Raw genomic sequence first — 19726 nt, 5'->3', positions numbered from 1 at the left:
TTTTGCTTTGATGAACTAAGCCATAATTATGACAAAATAAATGTGATATACCGTGTTTTTGTTATTTCAATTATATAGACACGCTGTTTCTGAATGTTTTAACGTTAGAATGAATAATAATTAATGTGATAAGGGATCTGTTGTAGAGGTTACGAGGCACGAGGGTTAAACAAACTTTGCTACCGAGTGAAACACAAATAACTACTACTAGCAACCCGCCCGGCTTTTCACAGGTTATTAACAAATTATACACCTAAACCTTCCTCAAGAATCACTCTATCGATAAGTGAAAACCGCATGAAAATCCGTTCAGTAGTTTTTGAGTTTATCGCGAACATACAAACACACAAACAGAGAGACGCGGCGGAGGACTTTGTTTTATAAGGTGTAGTGATGTACCTACAAATCAAATCCAAATAAACGGTATTAAATATTTATATCAATCAAAATCATCATAAAGGTCAATCCTACCAGCCAACAGAAGGAAACAACACAAAATTTGCATCAACTTTCTTTCCCAGTGGATAAAATGTATCTTCATCATCAGTTTTTTAAGACTAAAGAGAGCCTTTATATGTTAGAAAAAAAAATGTTTTATCGACAAACATGGCTCTCAAGCCATCAGAATATGAATGTTTATAGTCGAAATTTGTCAAAATGCGGTAGTCTCTCTTATCCTACCCTCGCGTATACATGTTTATAAACACACACGGATCTCCTTTCAATATTACACTCATATTTGAGTAAGATGAGAATGTTTTAGAATTATTGGTAACAATGGTAACGTATTCATGGTATTTTAGTCTGGATTGACGCACCAAGAGCACAGATAAAAGAAACTACAGTAACCAACAGTAATTAAAAATTGTAATAAGTCTGACCCACTGTTACAGAATTTCCCAAGGTATACTTAGCGTGGAACCTACACAGGGGGCATCACGGTAGCGTCGGTCGAGGCGGGCGTGGACGCGGAAGCGGGCGCGAGCGCGGGCGTGGCCTGCATCGGTGCCGAAAACGCATACGCGTCGTTCGCGGCGTCGTCGCACTCTATCTTAACCGCCGCCGCGCGTTCCCAGTCCTCGGGTTCTCTGCACACACGAGAACTTCGATGTATTGATGTGCTTTGTATGGTTGTTCGTGTGACTGTGCCCGATAGATTAAAGATTGAACGTAGTTTAGCATGAAGAATCCGAATTACTTACACAGTGAGCGTCGGAATCATAACGTATTCATCATCACATCATTATCTCATGAACGAGATGGTTTGAACTGACGTCGTACCAGTACCGGTGGTGGGTCTAAAATAAAAAATAACCCTTTGAGATTATTTGTATGGGTTCTTTTTGCTAAACTACTAAAAAAAGTATTTGTATAGGTAATAGAAGAGTTTTTCCAAAAATTGTTGATAGCTGTACATTACAGAATGCTCGAAGACAGAAACCCAGAAAGCAAGCAACCGTATGTACATGTAGGTACCTACATAATTATAATATACCTACCTACATACCTACACTAAGCTTAAATTTAATATAAGTATAATATAGGTTTTTTTTATACTGAGTTTTTTTATATTTGGCGAAGCATATTTGCCCATAAGAAAATATATATAACTGGAAGAGATCCCATACAGGGATAAGTTCGCCTATAGTGGCTAAAAAATAAGTGCATTCCCGTTGCCAGGGAGGTTTTGGGATTATACTGAGTAACTTTTACTATGGTACCAACCCAGAAATCGCGAAAAAAATTTACCCGTCCATAGAAAATAGACCAGCCAAAATATATGAAACAGCCAATTTTTTTTTCACACCACCTATTCGGAAAAGAGCTTTTTCTTCCCTGCTAGGAGGGATCAAAGTGGCACTTTCCTCCCTGCTAAAAGGGATCAAAGTAACACTTTTCTGTTCTAGCACACTATTTTTAAAAAAAAATTTACACATAATTTTTTTAGCTTAAATATTCTGTTTAAGCATCAGATTGTGTCAACACTAAGATTTTTTATTTTCCTCATAGTTGATGTGAAAAGCAGTATGTGTCACACGGTATCAAAATTATTTCGTCTTGGGCGTTAACACTTGAATCCCTCATTACGCTCAGGATTCTACTTTAGAATCCATCGCTTCATTCAGGATTCAATGTACGCTTGACGGAAATATATCATTTTGATCCCTTGTAACACAAACTACTATTTCGCGATTTCGAGGTTGGTCCCATGTGTGTATGGTTGAATGCGTCAGAACAGAATTGTGGTAGTGACATAGGCTATATAAATTTTGAAAATGGCGCCCGCTAATAAAAAAAATGTACGGGGATTGTTTTTTTTTCTTACTATAGCAATATGGGTACCAAATGAAAGCTAGTGAAGACCATTTCAAAAATACATGTAAACAGTCGGGTTTTTTGTTTGTTTTAATAATAGTTGCAGTTTAATGTAACATAAAATTATACTTTTTTCAACTTGATGTACTTTTCTTATTTTTTGATATATCTGGGTAATTATTTTTTAACATTTATATACCTACAGAGAATATTCACAGTCATTTGGTATGTATTTTGGACTAATCCATTCAGCCATTTTCAATTTAGAGTAGTTGAAAGTCAACTGTGGATTGTGAAATTTTTGAACGTTTTCGTCACAAAGCCCTTTCATTTGGTATCCCACATGGTATGTTTAACAGAAAATAAATAAATAGTTTGTACTGCCGACGTCTAACGCCCAACTAGCAAAATAGTCGTATAAGAATTGATTTACTCAGCCTGTAATCGTATAACAGCCGAGTTACGGTTGTTGAAATACCAATATATCGTATAATAGCGGTTAACTAGACTATTTAGCAATTTTCGCTAATTAGTGCTATAATCATGTCGTATAAACGTTTATAGCACTATCTTTTAGCACTTTTATTCCACCTTTTAATAAATGCTGAGTTAGTGCTACTAAATCACTTTTATTCAGCATAATTGTTCTATTAAAATCATATAACAGCTATAGAATAGCTAATTGTCTGAATAAGGCGCTTTAATACAACTGTTACTCAATTCTCTTCTCTGTTGCTATAAAAGCTTATTAAAAGCAACCCAACTAGCAAAATAGTCGTATAAGAATTGATTTACTCAGCCTGTAATCGTATAACAGCCGAGTTACGGTTGTTGAAACACCAATATATCGTATAATAGCGGTTAACTAGACTATTTAGCAATTTTCGCTAATTAGTGCTATAATCATGTCGTATAAACGTTTATAGCACTATCTTTTAGCACTTTTATTCCACCTTTTAATAAATGCTGAGTTAGCGCTACTAAATCACTTTTATTCAGCATAATTGTTCTATTAAAATCATATAACAGCTATAGAATAGCTAATTGTCTGAATAAGGCGCTTTAATACAACTGTTACTCAATTCTCTTCTCTGTTGCTATAAAAGCTTATTAAAAGCAATCCAATAACCATTTGGCAACAATGCTGCTGTAACAGCGCGCTTATATCATAATTCGGGTAATGGGGTTCAAACCGCTGTTATAGGAGCTGAAGTGTATTTACAGGTTTTATTCAAAATGTATTCAGCTTAGAGTAGTTTTAAAGAGTTTTGAACTACATTAACAGCACAAGTCAGCCATGTTGTCGTTTCAATATAGTCCGGTGGCCAACTGCATGAAACCCTACCCGATAAAAAAAATAGAAAAATCCTACTCTGTAGGGGTAGCTGACTTTTAGTAGCATCAACTGCTCTTGGTCGGCCGCGGCTTAATTTGGCAAATTTTGCGCAAATGGCAAAATAGTGGCACAAAAATTCATTAAAAAAAAACCCCATCGTATAATAGAATTGAGGACAGCAAAACAAAAGTGGTCAGCTACATCCTGTGTTGGCAGGTTCCTGTGTCCTACCGAATTTGTGGTACAACGTGACAGCTACAATTTACCTCATCGAAAAATAGAATGAAAAAAACTGATTGTAATACCTACATTAAATTTGTTGACGTATGTCTTGGTCGGTCTCACCTTAGCCTGGCAGCTTTTGCAGTCCGTCCGCATTAAAAAAATGTCAATGGCAGCTATCCTACCATACAAGTGACATTCTATTTTTCGATGAGGTAAATTGTAGCTCACTTGGTACCACAAATTCGGTCGGACACAGGAACCAGCCAACACAGGATGTAGCTGACCACTTTTGTTTTTTGATGTGTTGATTGCGGCGATGATGACAACACAACAGTGTTGATTGCGGCGAGTTTCCTGATCTAATGAAACATAGTAAAGTAATTCCTTTATTTAAATCTGGTAGCAGCTCTGACCCCACTAACTTTAGACCGATATCTGTGCTACCAACATTTAGCAAGATTTTTGAAAAATTAGTTCTTTCTCAATTAGTACGACATTTTAACGTTAATAATTTGATGCATAATAAGCAGTTTGGTTTTACACGGGGTCGCTCAACAACCGATGCTGGTGTTGAGCTAATTAAGCATATTTTCGATGCCTGGGAGGAGTCACGAGATGCTTTAGGTGTCTTCTGTGATTTATCTAAGGCCTTCGACTGTGTTTGTCATGAAACATTAATCAGGAAACTTAATTATTACGGAGTTAGAGGATCGGCACTGAATTTACTTAAGTCCTACTTAAATGGTAGAATACAAAGGGTCGATGTGAATGGACAGCGATCACCTGGGTCATTGGTCTCTATGGGTGTTCCACAGGGGTCAATATTGGGGCCTTTCCTGTTCCTTATCTACATAAATGACTTGCCATTCCTTATTAAGACCCACCATGATATAGTATTGTTTGCAGACGACACCTCACTTATTTTCAAAGTCAAACGACAGCAACAAGCTTACAATGATGTAAACAATGCTATTTCAAAAGTAGTAAATTGGTTCAATGTTAATAATTTACTGTTAAATGAGAAAAAGACTAAATGTATTAAGTTTGTCACTAGTAGTAACGTAAGGCATGTGCAAACAAGTGTCATTGTGAAGGATGAGGAATTGGAATTAGTTGATAGTACAGTTTTTCTTGGTATAACTTTAGATTCTAAACTCCAGTGGGGTCCCCATATTGCTACTCTTTCGAATAGACTGAGCTCTGCAGCTTTTGCAGTGAGCAAAATCCGTCAGTTAACTGACGTGAAAACAGCTCGATTAGTATATTTTAGTTACTTCCATAGCATTATGGCATATGGTATTTTACTGTGGGGCGGTGCTTCAGAGATAAATACCATTTTTGTTCTGCAGAAGAGGGCTATTCGAGCAATATACAAAATGAACCATAGAGACTCACTTAGAGATAAATTTAAGGAAATTGACATAATGACAGTGCACTGTCAATACATTTATGAGAATATTCTGTACGTACATAAAAATATTGTAAATTTTAGGAAAAATTGTGAAATTCATAATATTAATACTAGAAATAAACATAAGCTCGCAGTGCCCTTCACTCGGCTCCATAAAATTAAAAAATCATTCATGGGTAATTGTGTAAGATTTTATAATAAACTTCCAAACCATATTACTGAATTATCTATTAATAAATTTAAGAATTATGTAAAGCGTAAACTTATTTCTAAAGCTTATTATACCACACAAGACTACATGAATGATATTACAACGTGGGATTAATTGTTATTCGAAATGATTATTTATTTATTAGGTATAATTGATTATTGATGAGGAAATGGATATTCCGATGTAATACTATCTACTTCTTTTGTCACTTATGCTTTTTTTTGACATTTAGATTTTATTCTAGAAATTCTAGACTAGTATTTTTTTATACAATCTTTTTAATGTTTGACGATCCTTTTGTGAAATTTTTAGTGTTAAATTTGATATGTATAATAATCCAATTTTATTATGGAATAATATTAACATCAATAAATTGCTCTGATAATTAGATTAAGATTAATTACGATTCATAAGAGCTTGTTGCTAGGCCTACATGAATAAAGTAAATTTTGTTTGTTTGTTTGTTTGTTTGATGAATATTTGTACGACTTTTTTGCCACTTGCGCAAAATTTGCCAAGTTAAGCCACGGCCGTCCAAGAGCAGTTGAAGCTGCTAAAAGTCAGCTACCCCTACAGAGTAGGATTTTTCTATTTTTTTATCAGGTAGGGTTTCATGCAGTCGGCCACCGGACTATAAATCCATAAACATGGCGACATCATGTGCTATAAGTGTAGCAGTAAACGCAGTTACTCGACTTATAGTCGAATTAATGAGATATAAGAGAAACTAGATCGTGTAAGCAAATTTTTACTTATTTTAATTAATATATTTTTATTGAAATTTAAGAAAATAGACGGCCCATGAATATATATGAACCAGTGCCTTTGGTTTTATCAATAAAGTATTTTTCGCGCTAGGTTTTACTGTATTACGTGTACTTACAGACAGTAAAAACTTATGTACACAATCACGGTAAAAATAAATGTCATGGATGACAGCAGTAAAAAAATACTTAAGTACCTTTTTGTTTTATTAGACACGTGAAGACGATTAGGCCTCAAACATAATAAAATAATTGTAATATAATCGCTTACCTGAGATCGTTTTTAGCACATATTAGTTGAATAAAAGCATTTACTGCACTCTTACACATTTAAAATGCCGAGTAAAAGCAATTCGGCTACTTTTACGAAACATTTTTGCTGAGAAAAAGCAGTGCGGCTGCTTTTATAGAACACTTTCACTGAGTAATAGTAAATTGCTAATGTTTATAGAACAAATAGTCGAATAAAAGCACTATCGTTGCTATTAAAACACTAGAAGCGCTTTTATCCACTTTTACTCAACTCTTGCAGCATCGATTTGCTTCTTATACAGCGCTTACTCGATTTTTATAACACTTTTAGTCTGTATAAGTGCGCCTTTTCGCGTTGAGTAAACGCTTACAGGACTTTTATTCGACTGTTTTTACACCTTTTATAGCACCAAAAAGCGAAAATAAAAACGTGCTCTCAACTTTTATAGCACATAGATTTGCTAGTTGGGCGGTTTGTAATAACGGCACAGCAACTACCCCCACCACACTTTCGCGCTTGTCATCATATATTTTTGTTCAGGGTATTTACACTGAATGCATCGATACCATATTCACCCATATCCGAGACGACATGAGCGAAAATCAATTTCAAAAAGACTTTTCTTTCGCTGGCCGCTTTACTAATAATTCGATGCAGACAACAAATTAATTCAATCATCAAGCCAAGATTGTAACCGCAACGATAAATGGACGTGGTTTGACGTCACCGTGACGTCAATACGCGGGCTTTACCTCTAAACTAGTTCTCAAATGGGGTCAATTGGAACTGCAAAGCGCGATGGCTATAAACAAGGGATGGAGAAAAGCCTTCGTTTGACACGTGAGCGTTGTTAGACCTCGACACAGATGACGCTACTGAGCTATGTTGCCTATGAGCACTTGACAGTTCTATATGTCTACCGCCACTGACGAGCCTTCCAAATGGATGCCGTTACAATGGATTCATCCAAATGGACGGCATCCTAATATTAAACATTGTACGTTTTTGACATTCACGGACCGATTTTGGATTGCAGCCACGCTATTTAGACTGTTGGAAGGCTCGTCAGTGGCCACCTTTATGTATATCGAAGTTCGTGTACGTACCTATAGTAGGAATAATATCATGGTGCGTAGCCAACATGCCAATCGCGTACACGAGACATTTCTCCTCTCCTTCATTTTGGAAGTCGTTAAAAAATGTCGGTTCAAGAAGTGAAACACAATGTACCTACCTATTGTAACATATCTATACTGTTTCAATGCAAAGTAAATAATTTCTGATTTCTGATTACATACTGCTAAAATAAAGACCCCTTTCTTTCATTTTTGCTGTAGTCAGATATTAAAAATAACAAAAACCCTACGCTATATGCCAAAAAAATCAATTTTATGCCAAAAATGCCTAACATATTGGGAAAGAGCTGATACCTACTCTTCAAACTGCTGGACGATTTCTATCAAACATAGCTAAGAACTACAGCAACTGGCTTTCACATAAAAAAACCGTGTCTGAATTGGTCCATCCGTTGGTGAGCTACGAGTACAATGCCACAGACAGACAGACCTTGGCGTCAAACATATAACACCCCTATTTATGTGTCGGCGGTTAAAAAAATAGGTAAACGTGAAATATTATTACGAGACGTTAATCATATACAAAACGGTAGCTTTTACGCTTTTTAGAAGAATAAGTTACTCGTTTATTTACGCGCAAAAACCAATATGGATTATGAACCGGATTTGACCTAACTTTATACATATACACGAAACGGCATTAATAACATTCGGCTATGATATGTGTATAAAGTGGTATCCAGACGGGCCTGATCAAATCGGTCGATTTGATTAGGAAAATAATTGGCGCCAATCTCATCTAGCGTCCACACGTACACAATTTAATCACCAATGTTAGAACCATAAACAAACGCACGTACAAATCCTAGCATTCCATAGATACTAGCTTCGAAAATTGACATTTTTGTGTCCGCTCCTCCTGATTTGATCGGGCAATCGAATCAGCGAGCCAAATTGCCGTTTGCGTCCGCACCTCCTGATTCGATCGGGCAATTTAATCAGATTGGCGAAATATTGCCTAATCTGGATACGCCTTAAGGCTTTATTCTTTTAAACCTCTAAAAGGATCGAAGAAAACGTAAACGAAATAAGGTATTTACGAGCTTTTTATAGTCGTGTCTATTTTCAAGCGACTAGAATTACCTACAAGAATATAAAATCAAACTATTATTAATAGATTTGCATAAAGAAAAACTTGTATGCTAATTTGACAGTAAAAAATAAAAATAACGCTCTTTTACGACTACTACTTAAACTATCAAAGAATACATAATGTTAGATGATTTCTTTTTATTGTGCATCAACTTAACCCGCTCAACGCTAATCACGACACGTTGTCGTCAAGTCAGAATTCTGTAAGTAACTTTTATTTTATATGCTACGGATTACACAGTAGGTAGTGATAAGGTCGTGTGAGACTTGGCTAATGTCTATACTTGGCCTTTGAACCCATTCCAAGTTTTAACTTTATTTACATATCGGTCAACTTCCGCGAAATAAACATTCACACATATGTATGCTCAAGTAAGGCTCGTAAAACACATAGATAGCCATAGATAAAGCAGTAGTGCTGAGTCACTGCGCTGACTACTAAAAGATCGTATGTTACTGTGAATTTCGAACTAAGATACGACTTTATGTATCGTCACGGTGGCAACGTGCCAAAAATACAAATTAGCACGCGCCGCCACATGCGTCTACGCAGCGTAGTAAACTAGGCAAAGCAGTAATCGACCTTATATCTTTGGTGTTATAGTTCTTTTTGGAATGTGATGTAAATATAAGATAGAACTCAATGAAGATAGCCTTGAGATAGCGTATCTTGTTCGTGTGCATATTAGGTGCTTTTGTTTTATGTTTATTCATTAGGAACAATTAATTTCTCCCATCTACGTTTGTTTCTCAGTTGTGCATGTAAACAAGCAGCAAATTAACGCTATATTTTAGTAGAATCTTTGTTGTTTGTTAGTTGATATGGCGGCATTTTCTTTACCCCATGGGTACCGGTAGCAGAGTGCACCTGCACCCCCCTATTTTTGATATTCTTTCCTCCTTAGGCTCACCATCCTAGCTATAGCACTTATTCAGTTCGCTGAAATTTAGATCATAATAGGGTATCAGTTTCTTTTTTAGAACTGTCAAAACGATTTCTAATATTGACTTTAATATATGAAACATTACGCAATGACGGAGGTCATGGTCAACTCATCTACTTTTTATATTTCTATCCGATTTATTAAATAACTTGTTTAAAAACAACTGCTATGTTTTTCTAATAATTATCTGGTGCTTTATTTCATGCATTGTGTGAAATAATTTAATTTAAATACAGTCAAATACCCTATTGGAACAGAGTTGCATTTGTTTTGTTTCTTTCAATTTTAAAACTAAACATAATCAACCGTCATACCGTCAAAACATCGATAACGATAAGCATCGGACTGATATGACATCAATGTGACTTAGTAGCAGTTATAGCGTAACTGTAACTATTATAGATTATGTAGTTAATGCAGGCTATGCCACTTCAATAAAGTAAGGAAGTGCTCTAAGTCTGGAATTACGTACATTGGCTATTTTGGCTACCCGCAATTTTGGCTATTTTGTGCACTTTAAAGCCCCATAGGTTCTTGTTTTTCTCTCACTATCACGAGTATCACTGAGCGTAAGCGTGAGCGATGGATGTGCGTGCTCGGGACCGCGGATATGATGTTTTGAATTTTAATTTGTTTTATGGTTTAGCAAAAAACGAAGTAATAATTAAATGGCACATTTTTAGAAGCAATTTTCATATATTTGGCTTTTGTGCATAAATTGCTACAAATTTTTAAAATGCGTTTAGACCCATGTTAGTGATTTTTTTTCTATCGAGTGAAAGTCAAAAAAATCAGGATTATACCCGATGAAATCCCTAGAGAAAATCCTCAAGATTATTTATTATTTTTTTGGAAACCGTATTGAAATCTAAAATGCGGTACGATTTTACAAAAACTTGGCTCTCTGAACCTACGGCACCTTAAAATATTAAGGAAACCAGTGTGATCCAGATCACTAATATGTATCAGATCAGCATCGAACAAGGAAGTTGATACGTGTATGGTACCAACAACATCGATAAACAGACCACTGATATTGGTATCAGTATACGATTGCGTAACAAAAGCATCTACGTATAAACCTAAATGTGTAAAATTATACGAATGTCAGGTCACTTATTTATAAATAACTTCGGCTTTTATACGGTTACGCAACAATACAATACAGGGGGTGATGCAGTGTCCTATTTATTATAATAACTTTTTTGCGTATGTTTTTATTGTAAATTATTCGCATAACTTTTAATAAGGCCAAATAAATGTTTAACAAATACATATTCTGAGAAAAATAGGTTACGTCTTTTGATAAAATCGATTTTTGTTATCTGGATGTTTGTATTAAATTACAGCCATCAATCTTTTGAATGTAAGCACATTATAATACAGTTCTGTATTCGGACTTCATTCTGGCTTCATTTAATTTTGTGCAATGTTGAATAATAAATAAGATGAAATGTCGCAACTATAATGTGGAGAATTCGAGATGGAGACCTTTCTCTACGAAATGGAATCTTATTATCGATATAATTAAGGTATATTTTTCCCTAACGAAGAGCATATATGTTATGCGTTAATTGTTGCGTCTAATTGCAAGCTTACGAGAACGATCGATAGCTTATGTAGAAATTAAGGTTAACAGGGCCAAATATAAGTTTTGGCATTACTTTAATCTGCTAAAATAAAAACAGTGAACGTTTTAGTTCTCTCCATTTCTCTTTCAGGTTTTAGTATGGGTGTCCCAACATCCGTACAGACCTTACAGTTAATCATTCCATACTTTTCTGGAAATTTTCTTATGTAAGCCATTTGGTGGACTTTAATAGTATGAACCTTCGTGGTGATTTTAAAACGTTTTTAGGTAAAGCTATAGCTTAAACATGTATACATAAATCAGTTAACTAATAAAGACATATATAAACCATGAGTTAAAGCACACTGCCAAAAACGCACATATGCGTTCACTAATATATGCAGTATTAGGCCCAAGACAATGAAAGTGTTAAAATGAATAAGCCGTGCTACGAAGCTCCTACCACAGACAGAGATATAGACGTCGCGAATAGTCACAAAATATATAATATGAAAACCGGGCGTGCCAGTTATGAATTATGATTATTATGAACTATCAATTTGAGGCCTTTTTAGCTCAAATTGCAGTTGCATACTCGTTGTTTTATATTTCCTCGGAGATTATTTACGACACGCATCGGTATTATGTCTGACTCAGAAGTTATTAGATGTTATCCGTCATTATTTTTTTATTTTTATAAGTACGATAGAGTTCAAAAACATCTTTACAAGCCAACGTTTTAATCTACTGTACAAAAATTTACCAATTTTTTAGGGTTCCGTACCTCAAAAGGAAAAAACGGAACCCTTATAGGATCACTCGTGCGTCTGTCTGTCTGTTTGTCTGTCTGTCCGTCTGTCACAGCCTATTTTTTCGGAAACTACTGGACCAATTAAGTGGAAATTTGGTACACATATGTAAATTAGTGACCCAAAAATGGACATGTAACGTAAACAAATGAATTTTAAACTTGGGGGGCACTTTTGGGGGGTAAATGAGAAAATAAAAAAGTAAAATTTTGAGAGAAAGAGCTCATCTTGAGAATTTCAAATATATTTTTATTATAATTTTAAAATATATATAGGTTAGAAGTTATTTAAGAAAATAGCCAAAAAATCCCCCCTTTATCTCCAAAACTACTGGGCCAAAAATTTTGAAAAAAATACACAAAATAGTTCTTTGCCTATAGATGACAGGAAAACCTATTAGAAATGTGCAGTCAAGCGTGAGTCGGACTTAATGTACGAAACCCTTGCAACGCGAGTCCGACTCGCACACTTAGCCAGTTTTTCATCCCCGATTGAGCGAACGATTCTGATTAAGAAAACCAAAATTTGACAGTATGGTCAAATAAATCAAATTCGTCAAACATAAAGCAACTTCTGAGGCGGACTGTGACATTGCTAAAGCTTGCAGATGTACATGTTGCGGAAAATTGCCAAAAAGTTGCAAGAGCACTCGAAAATTTCAGAAAAAAATCATAAGAAATAAAGGAGTTTCATTTTGGAAATATTTCGATCCTCATGCAAAAATTTTAGAAATATTTCGATGTAAATCGCAAATTTTGGAAGCTCTCCGACGCGACGGCACATCAGTAGTATCAGTACTCAAGCTCACCTTACCTGTTAACCGTGTTATGTCTCTGATCGTGGTCCGGGCCGAGCCCGCTGTCGTTGCTGTTCTCGCAGGGCTCCGGCGGCCGCGCGTGCGTGTGCGAGTAGTGCAGCCGCCCGAACTTGCCCAGGTGCGCGAGCTTGCCCGGGTGCACCTTGCCCGGGTGTACCATCTTGCCTGCGTGGGCCATCTTGCCCGGCAGCTGCCGCTTGTGCGGCGCGCGCATCACTTTCCTATGCACGCGGGCGCTCATTGTGGGTGAGGATGACAATGGTGACATCGTCATTTTCATGCCTGCCGACAAACGAGAAGCGTGAGCGTTGGCCTTACGTATAAGTAAGAATAGTTGAATCAGTTAGTTTCTTATTTATAAGTTGGTTAGATGTTACTGGGAACAATAATTTAGAAAATGCAGATATTCAGATCCACTTGTCACAAAATTTATAAGATCGTTTAATTTCTCCATCAAACTACAGTTACAGTTTAGCGAAGTTTAATATAAAATATTTAGCGTAAGATGAAATAAATAAGTAATTTAAAAATGAACGATTAAATAAAGTATATATATATTTAATTTAAAGTAATTTTGTTGTGAGGAAAAAGTCACAAGCAGAGGCACATCGCTAATAATACATGATATAGGGTGTTTTTGTTCGTTTCTAGTGATCAATACTTAATAATTCTTCAATAATTCTTAATTAATTTCTTGTTATCAAACGGTTCACTCTTGACAACTCATAGTGTACCTACTGTATATTCAGTTTTTCTAAGTTGCAATTTCTGTCATTCGCAATTTTTACCACTTTATTTTTCCTTAATAACTCCTGAAAGCATTTCTAGCCATACCTACGCATATTTTCCCATTATAGCATTCGCATATTTTTCAATAGATATTTTCTTTATAGGTTTTCTAACCATTTGTATAATTTGGATCCCATCAAAAACATTACATGTAAAAAGTTGCAAATCTCGCAACGCTTTTACTACAAAAAAGTTTTGAGATGTAATGCGAAACGAAGTCGGTTATTTTAATCAGTGCCAGGGGGTGTTAAAACCGTATCAATAAGATAACTTTAATTTGTAATACGTATAATGACTTGGCCATCGCACGGCTGCATAATGACAAAAGGATCATCGTCACCTATTAAAAATAATTCTAATTGAACATAACGCTAGCGCTAATTGCAGTTTGAGCATTACACATATTTACGAGTAAAGCATTATGTGCGATTGCCAAGTCATTATATGTATTACAAATTAAAGATATCTTATTGATACGGTTTTAACACCCCCTGGCACTGATTAAAATAACCGACTTGGTTTAGCATTACATCTCAAAACTTTTTTGTAGGAAAAACGTTGCGAGACTTGCACCTTTTTACATGTAATGTTTTTGATGGGATCTCATCTCTTTTTGTAGGCAGTCCTTCTTTTCGGGTACTCATACCCATACTATGTATACACATATCATAACTAAACATATCTTCATTCATACTCACATCGTACATCATCGTAGTGTACCTTTACTTTACCTACTATTTGTAGGAACTGCAACAGTAACTTTGTATTGAATAATTTTACGGTTTAGACTCACTTGTTTTTAGTCACTCGCGCGACATGTTTCAGAGAGCCTAGGTCTTAGGTCTTATCCAGAGGTTCTCAAATAGGGGCCTGAAAATGCGGCGAAATGGTTCCAGTAAAGGATGGTACGGCAGTGTTTGCTTCGCGCTCGACTTGGCGGGGGCACGGCAGTGCCCCCAGATATCTTTTCTTATTACAATTTACCTACAAATTATTACAATTTACCTACAAAACAAAAACAATTTATTTTTGTAAATCTATATATATATTGTACAATAAGTCGGTCCATTAACCGTTTGATATCAAGAAATTACAACCAGAACATGCCTCTAGGTAGTTGTTATACTCTGTATCTTTAGGTATTTAAATAAAAGTAAACAAAATCTACCCTCAAATGGCTCCTTAAGCCAGTTGAGGGTAGATGAAAACATTACACGATCAAATAATGTAGGTTAATGTCAGGTCGTTCAGTGACAGATCCAGGCGGTTTTGTATTTGGTCGGTTAACCAATAAATGTTAGAACTACCCGAAAATGTACAAATTGTTTGTAAACTTTTATTTAAATACCTAAAGGTAATACTAGACTATAGTGTTTGTACAAGCTACTTATTAATTTAGCACCCCCGAGAACGTCATCGCATTGTAATTCAGACGTGATTTCAGATAGCCATCTCCGTTTTATAGTCCGGGAGCTCGTTTATAGGCCGAGAGCTCGTTAACAGTCATAGCGTCGTTATGTCGTAAAATGTCGCGACTGGGAATGCATAAACGTCGACTAATACGGTTTATATTGATTATGTTATCTTGACGACAGATCTCATAGATTAGTAATCTGAATACACACTTGAGTTGGCCATTTTTATTGCATCGGGAGTCATGGCCATCTACCTAAGACTATGAAACTGCACTAAGTTATGAAAATTAGATTACATATATACCTATCCTAGGAATAGTAAAGTACCGTTACCTACATTACATCTACTTATGCCTAAAAATTATTGCAGGGTCTGTCTGTTACAAAATTTGACAACGCTTCGTTATGTAATGACGACTCCCAATTAAAAGAACCTTAATTATGTAACTGTTGCATAAAATACTACATATTTATGTATACAAGTTAGGCAAGTTTTCAATATAAAAAAAACCGGGCAAGTGCGAGTCGGACTCGCGCACGAAGGGTTCCGTACCATAATGCAAAAAAAAAAAAACAAAAAAAAAGCAAAAAAAAAAAACGGTCACCCATCCAAATACTGACCACTCCCGACGTTGCTTAACTTTGGTCAAAAATCACGTTTGTTGTATGGGAGCCCCATTTAAATCTTTATTTTATTCTGTTTTTAGTATTTGTTGTTATAGCGGCAACAGAAATACATCATCTGTGAAAATTTCAACTGTCTAGCTATCACGGTTCGTGAGATACAGCCTGGTGACAGACGGACGGACGGACGGACGGACGGACGGACGGACGGACGGATGGACGGACAGCGAAGTCTTAGTAATAGGGTCCCGTTTTACCCTTTGGGTACGGAACCCTAAAAAGTGGAATGACCGAGTCAAACTATAAATCCAGTAAGTTTGTTTGTGAAATGAAATTCACATGCAACTTGAGCATAGGTTTCCTTACTTCACTTGTTTATTTCTGTAGGTACAAAGATTTTACCAAACAAGTATCCAACATAATTGCTATGAAATAAGGAATACTTTACACTAACACAATATGTTTTTACCGTCTGCCCTATTGCTTCAAGCCGAACTATTTCATATCCAGTGCAAGTTAGTCCAACTCTTAAGAAAACCAGTAGGTACGTATTACTAATCTATCTTGGTCGAACGCTATGAAGAGGTCGGGTGGCGGCAGACGGCTTATGACCGCACAAAACGGAGACATATATGTATACATGTGGTCACGATCCTCAGCAATGAGGGAACGGAAAAGAAATAATTATACTAAGTATACTATTATATCTAGGGCGCGTTATACTAGATTCAAACGAATTTGAATCCTCTCAATTTCTACATATGACTCTGGCCCACATGTCAAATATTTGAATGACATAGTTGATGGTTGCGACTGTTGCGAGCAGAATCCCTAATAGTGTAAATTTCATTCGATAACGTGACGTGCGTTCGCGTTATGTCTATTTTTGTTTGGGATTTTGAAGAACGCGACCCGCGGGACGTTTAATATGTATATAGGGAATGTAATATGTAACTGCAGTTCAAAAGGTTCATATTTCTGCAAATCATTCATGCAGATTTGTGGATCTCGTGTACTTAGTTCCATTGGTTCAGCCTAGTCTGTAAGTGAATGCATTGGGAATGCATTGGCTTGATAAGCACGGTTCGATGCACGCGCGACCCCACTATCGGCTACTAGACATCCCTGCGATGCCTTTCCGTGGCTTACACTAACTAGAGGGGGGTCTTAACTTAATGCACTCGCTAATATCGTCTACTTTAACTGTTGGGACGTTCTAAGGTACATTGCCTCTTGCTAGCAATGGGACTGTATGTCCTTCAGATCTCAAAGAAAGCACGCATCAATTGTTCGTGCTTCGGTCCGCCGAATGGGTTCCTTATAGAACGCTACGTCACTATAAAATGTAATAGTTAGCCTATATAAAATAGTTTCCGACACAGGGAGACGAATACAGTGGCGGATTTGCCCTAAGGCCCAGTAGGCCCGGGCCTAGGGCGGCAAGATATTTAGGGGCGGCAAATTGTGACGAAAAATGTTGATAACAAGAAATAACTCAAAATGTAGTCAATGTGGCAAATGTAGCCCCTTTCTCAGCAGCCATCATGGGTGCTAAGAAAGGGGCGGCTACAAGGCCTGGGCCTAGGGCGGCAATGACTGCAAATCCGCCACTGGACGAATGTTTCTATCAAACCCCAGGTACCTGTATTAGACAGTGACTCCCTATAATCTGTCTATTTCTGCTGCCAGCCACACAAGTAAGAAAGGATAAAAATCATCATTACCAAAGGCCATACAAGAAAATTAAGTAAAGTCAGTATCTAAACATGATCTGCACAAACAGCATTTCTATTAAAATCAACCAAATCACAGAACACTTAAAAAAATCTCGTTTCGTAATAACAAAGTCAACTTGAAGTACATCATTGCGTATAAAACCGATTTCCCTTATGGATATTATGATCTAACAGGTGCATCCACCTATGCTAATCCTCCATGCTAACAACAAGTTATATAACTCATGAATGATGCATGCCGCTTATCATTTGGTGAGGTCAAATCCACCGATGACAGAGCTACTCTAAATACAGCCTTGGTCGAAAGTATTGCGCAGATGCGTACCCCTTTTTTCAGAATAAGCCTATATTTTTTTTTTTAATACAGTTGCTCAAAAAGTGCTACTTTACGTAGCTGTTTAGCGTGCGGAAAGTTGGTTATCTCGAACTAGTGCTTTTTACTTTTCCAATTTTTTTAAATTTATACTTGTTCCAATTCACGACTACTTATTGATGAGTGTTAATATTAGTTTCCTTTAAACGTCGTAATCAGCAGAAAAACCTACTGTTAATGTAAGAATGTGAAAAATATACATATTTCATATTTTAATACTTACCTCTTCATCATTATAACACGTTTATTTTTTAATATTGAATATTGAAAATTCCGTTCTTAATAAGTTGTCTGAATGGAACGGAATAGCTGCCAAACGCCCATAGATATAATATACTTAAAGACGACGTCTAAGCGAGCTGTCACTGTTACCACTTTGGTTTAGTGTACGATTAACAATATTTTACTTATTTTTTCGCAACTGTATTAAAAAATGTCGTTCGATACACGTGCGGAAATGTCATTCTTCACTCGTCCCGAGTCTTGCCACTCGCCTGCGGCTCGTGCCAAGATATCTCGGTACTCGTGAAGTAATGACATACCTTCCGCACTAGCATCGAAATGTACTATTATTCAATATGTGTGTTGTTTTTAAACAAAAGAATATGTAGCTTTTGCGCATCTTACCGCGCAAGGTTGTCTGCGCGGTTGGAAAAGTCTGTTCGACATGTCATTGTCTCGTTGATAATAAAACTCGATCTCAAACGAATCTTCATGTTTTAATTACGAGCCCAAAAGTGGTGACACCCAGCTTTCGAAAAACATGTCTTCAGTTTTCGAAACAACCGAAAACGATTTCGTACCTGTAGTTTGGAGCTCTTAGGTATCGCGACTATTCGTGACTTACATTCGTATTCCACCAATATAGCGCGACCAAATCGAATTAAATCTATCGTTGCACCTATCACGAAAGGTGATCAGGCAATGTATGAACTCGCAAAATTAGAACGTCATCAGGCTTTGGACGAAGTAAGCGACATTTTGTTAAAGCCACCTGAAACCAACAAGTAGGTACTAAACTTTCTTAGTCTTTAAGATCGTAGTCTGCAACTACTTTTGTCCTAAATGTAGCTGTAACGATCTCATGTTGCGTCGAATGACAACCCTTGCCGGCAGCAATGTACCCGAAACAACTCTCCGCATCCTGTGGTCCAATCATCTGACTTTGTCCGTTCGATTCGTTGTCGCCACGAGCGATACTATTATGAAAGATGGCAGATAAAATTGTAGAACGGACGCACGTAAAGAAATATCCGTAATTTCGGCACAGCCGTCTACATCTACTGCCAAGTGCCAGTAAACCGCAGAAAACACTAGAAGACAAGATGGACTATGTTGGTAGTGGAGTCGCCGAGATCAAGATTCAACAGAAACAGTACCGCCGTAATTTACATTCAACTCTGCAATTAAAGCGTCCCATTTAATCCATAGAATCCGCATTTAATCGTCTGTATGTATATATTCTCGCGCGCACCAATTTTCAAAACCGCGAACATAACTCGTGTTGCTTTTGTTTTTACCACCGACCTTTTGGAGAATCAGCGTATAAGTGCACCGATTCCTTGCAATTTCAAGAAGAACAATTAAGTAGATAGTGGATAATAGATGGAAGTTTATTATACCAGCTAAGCCAATCATCGCCGCTGGTGATGTTGAACACTGACCTCGTCGGTCTTCTCAATACTTCATCGGATGGACACCGGTATTTACTCACAAATCATAGACAACCATACTCTATCTAGTAGCGTCAGTGATCTATACCTAGTCCTACCTAGTCGCAGGCGCAGCGTGGACGGACACGTGACACGAAAGAGCCCCGTTTCGGGCACATTAGGAAACTAGTTCACTCCGGTAAAGTTGGTGCCACCGCCACCGCGTTTATATCGTTTCGTTGGTAAAGGTAAA

General features: G+C 36.7%; 1 protein-coding gene across 3 annotated transcripts in view; it reads right to left on the bottom strand.

The window, feature by feature from the left end:
- Positions 1 to 19726, bottom strand: part of LOC134790909 (uncharacterized) — a 108955-nt gene that overhangs the window by 19709 nt on the left and 69520 nt on the right. For 2 of the 3 annotated variants that reach the window (XM_063761906.1, XM_063761907.1), the window contains exons 2-3: positions 12881 to 13166; positions 927 to 1088 (exon numbers count right to left, since the gene is read on the bottom strand). In XM_063761906.1, coding sequence (XP_063617976.1) covers positions 927 to 1088; positions 12881 to 13166 — 448 coding nt within the window. The remainder of the gene's footprint in view (positions 1 to 926; positions 1089 to 12880; positions 13167 to 19726) is intronic. The other variant, XM_063761908.1, reaches the window with a different exon arrangement.

This window comes from Cydia splendana, chromosome 5 (assembly GCF_910591565.1).
Source record: "Cydia splendana chromosome 5, ilCydSple1.2, whole genome shotgun sequence".
NCBI lineage: Eukaryota > Metazoa > Arthropoda > Insecta > Lepidoptera > Tortricidae > Cydia > Cydia splendana.
Note: the sequence above shows the minus strand (reverse complement) of the source record. Positions and strands in the feature narration are given on the sequence as shown.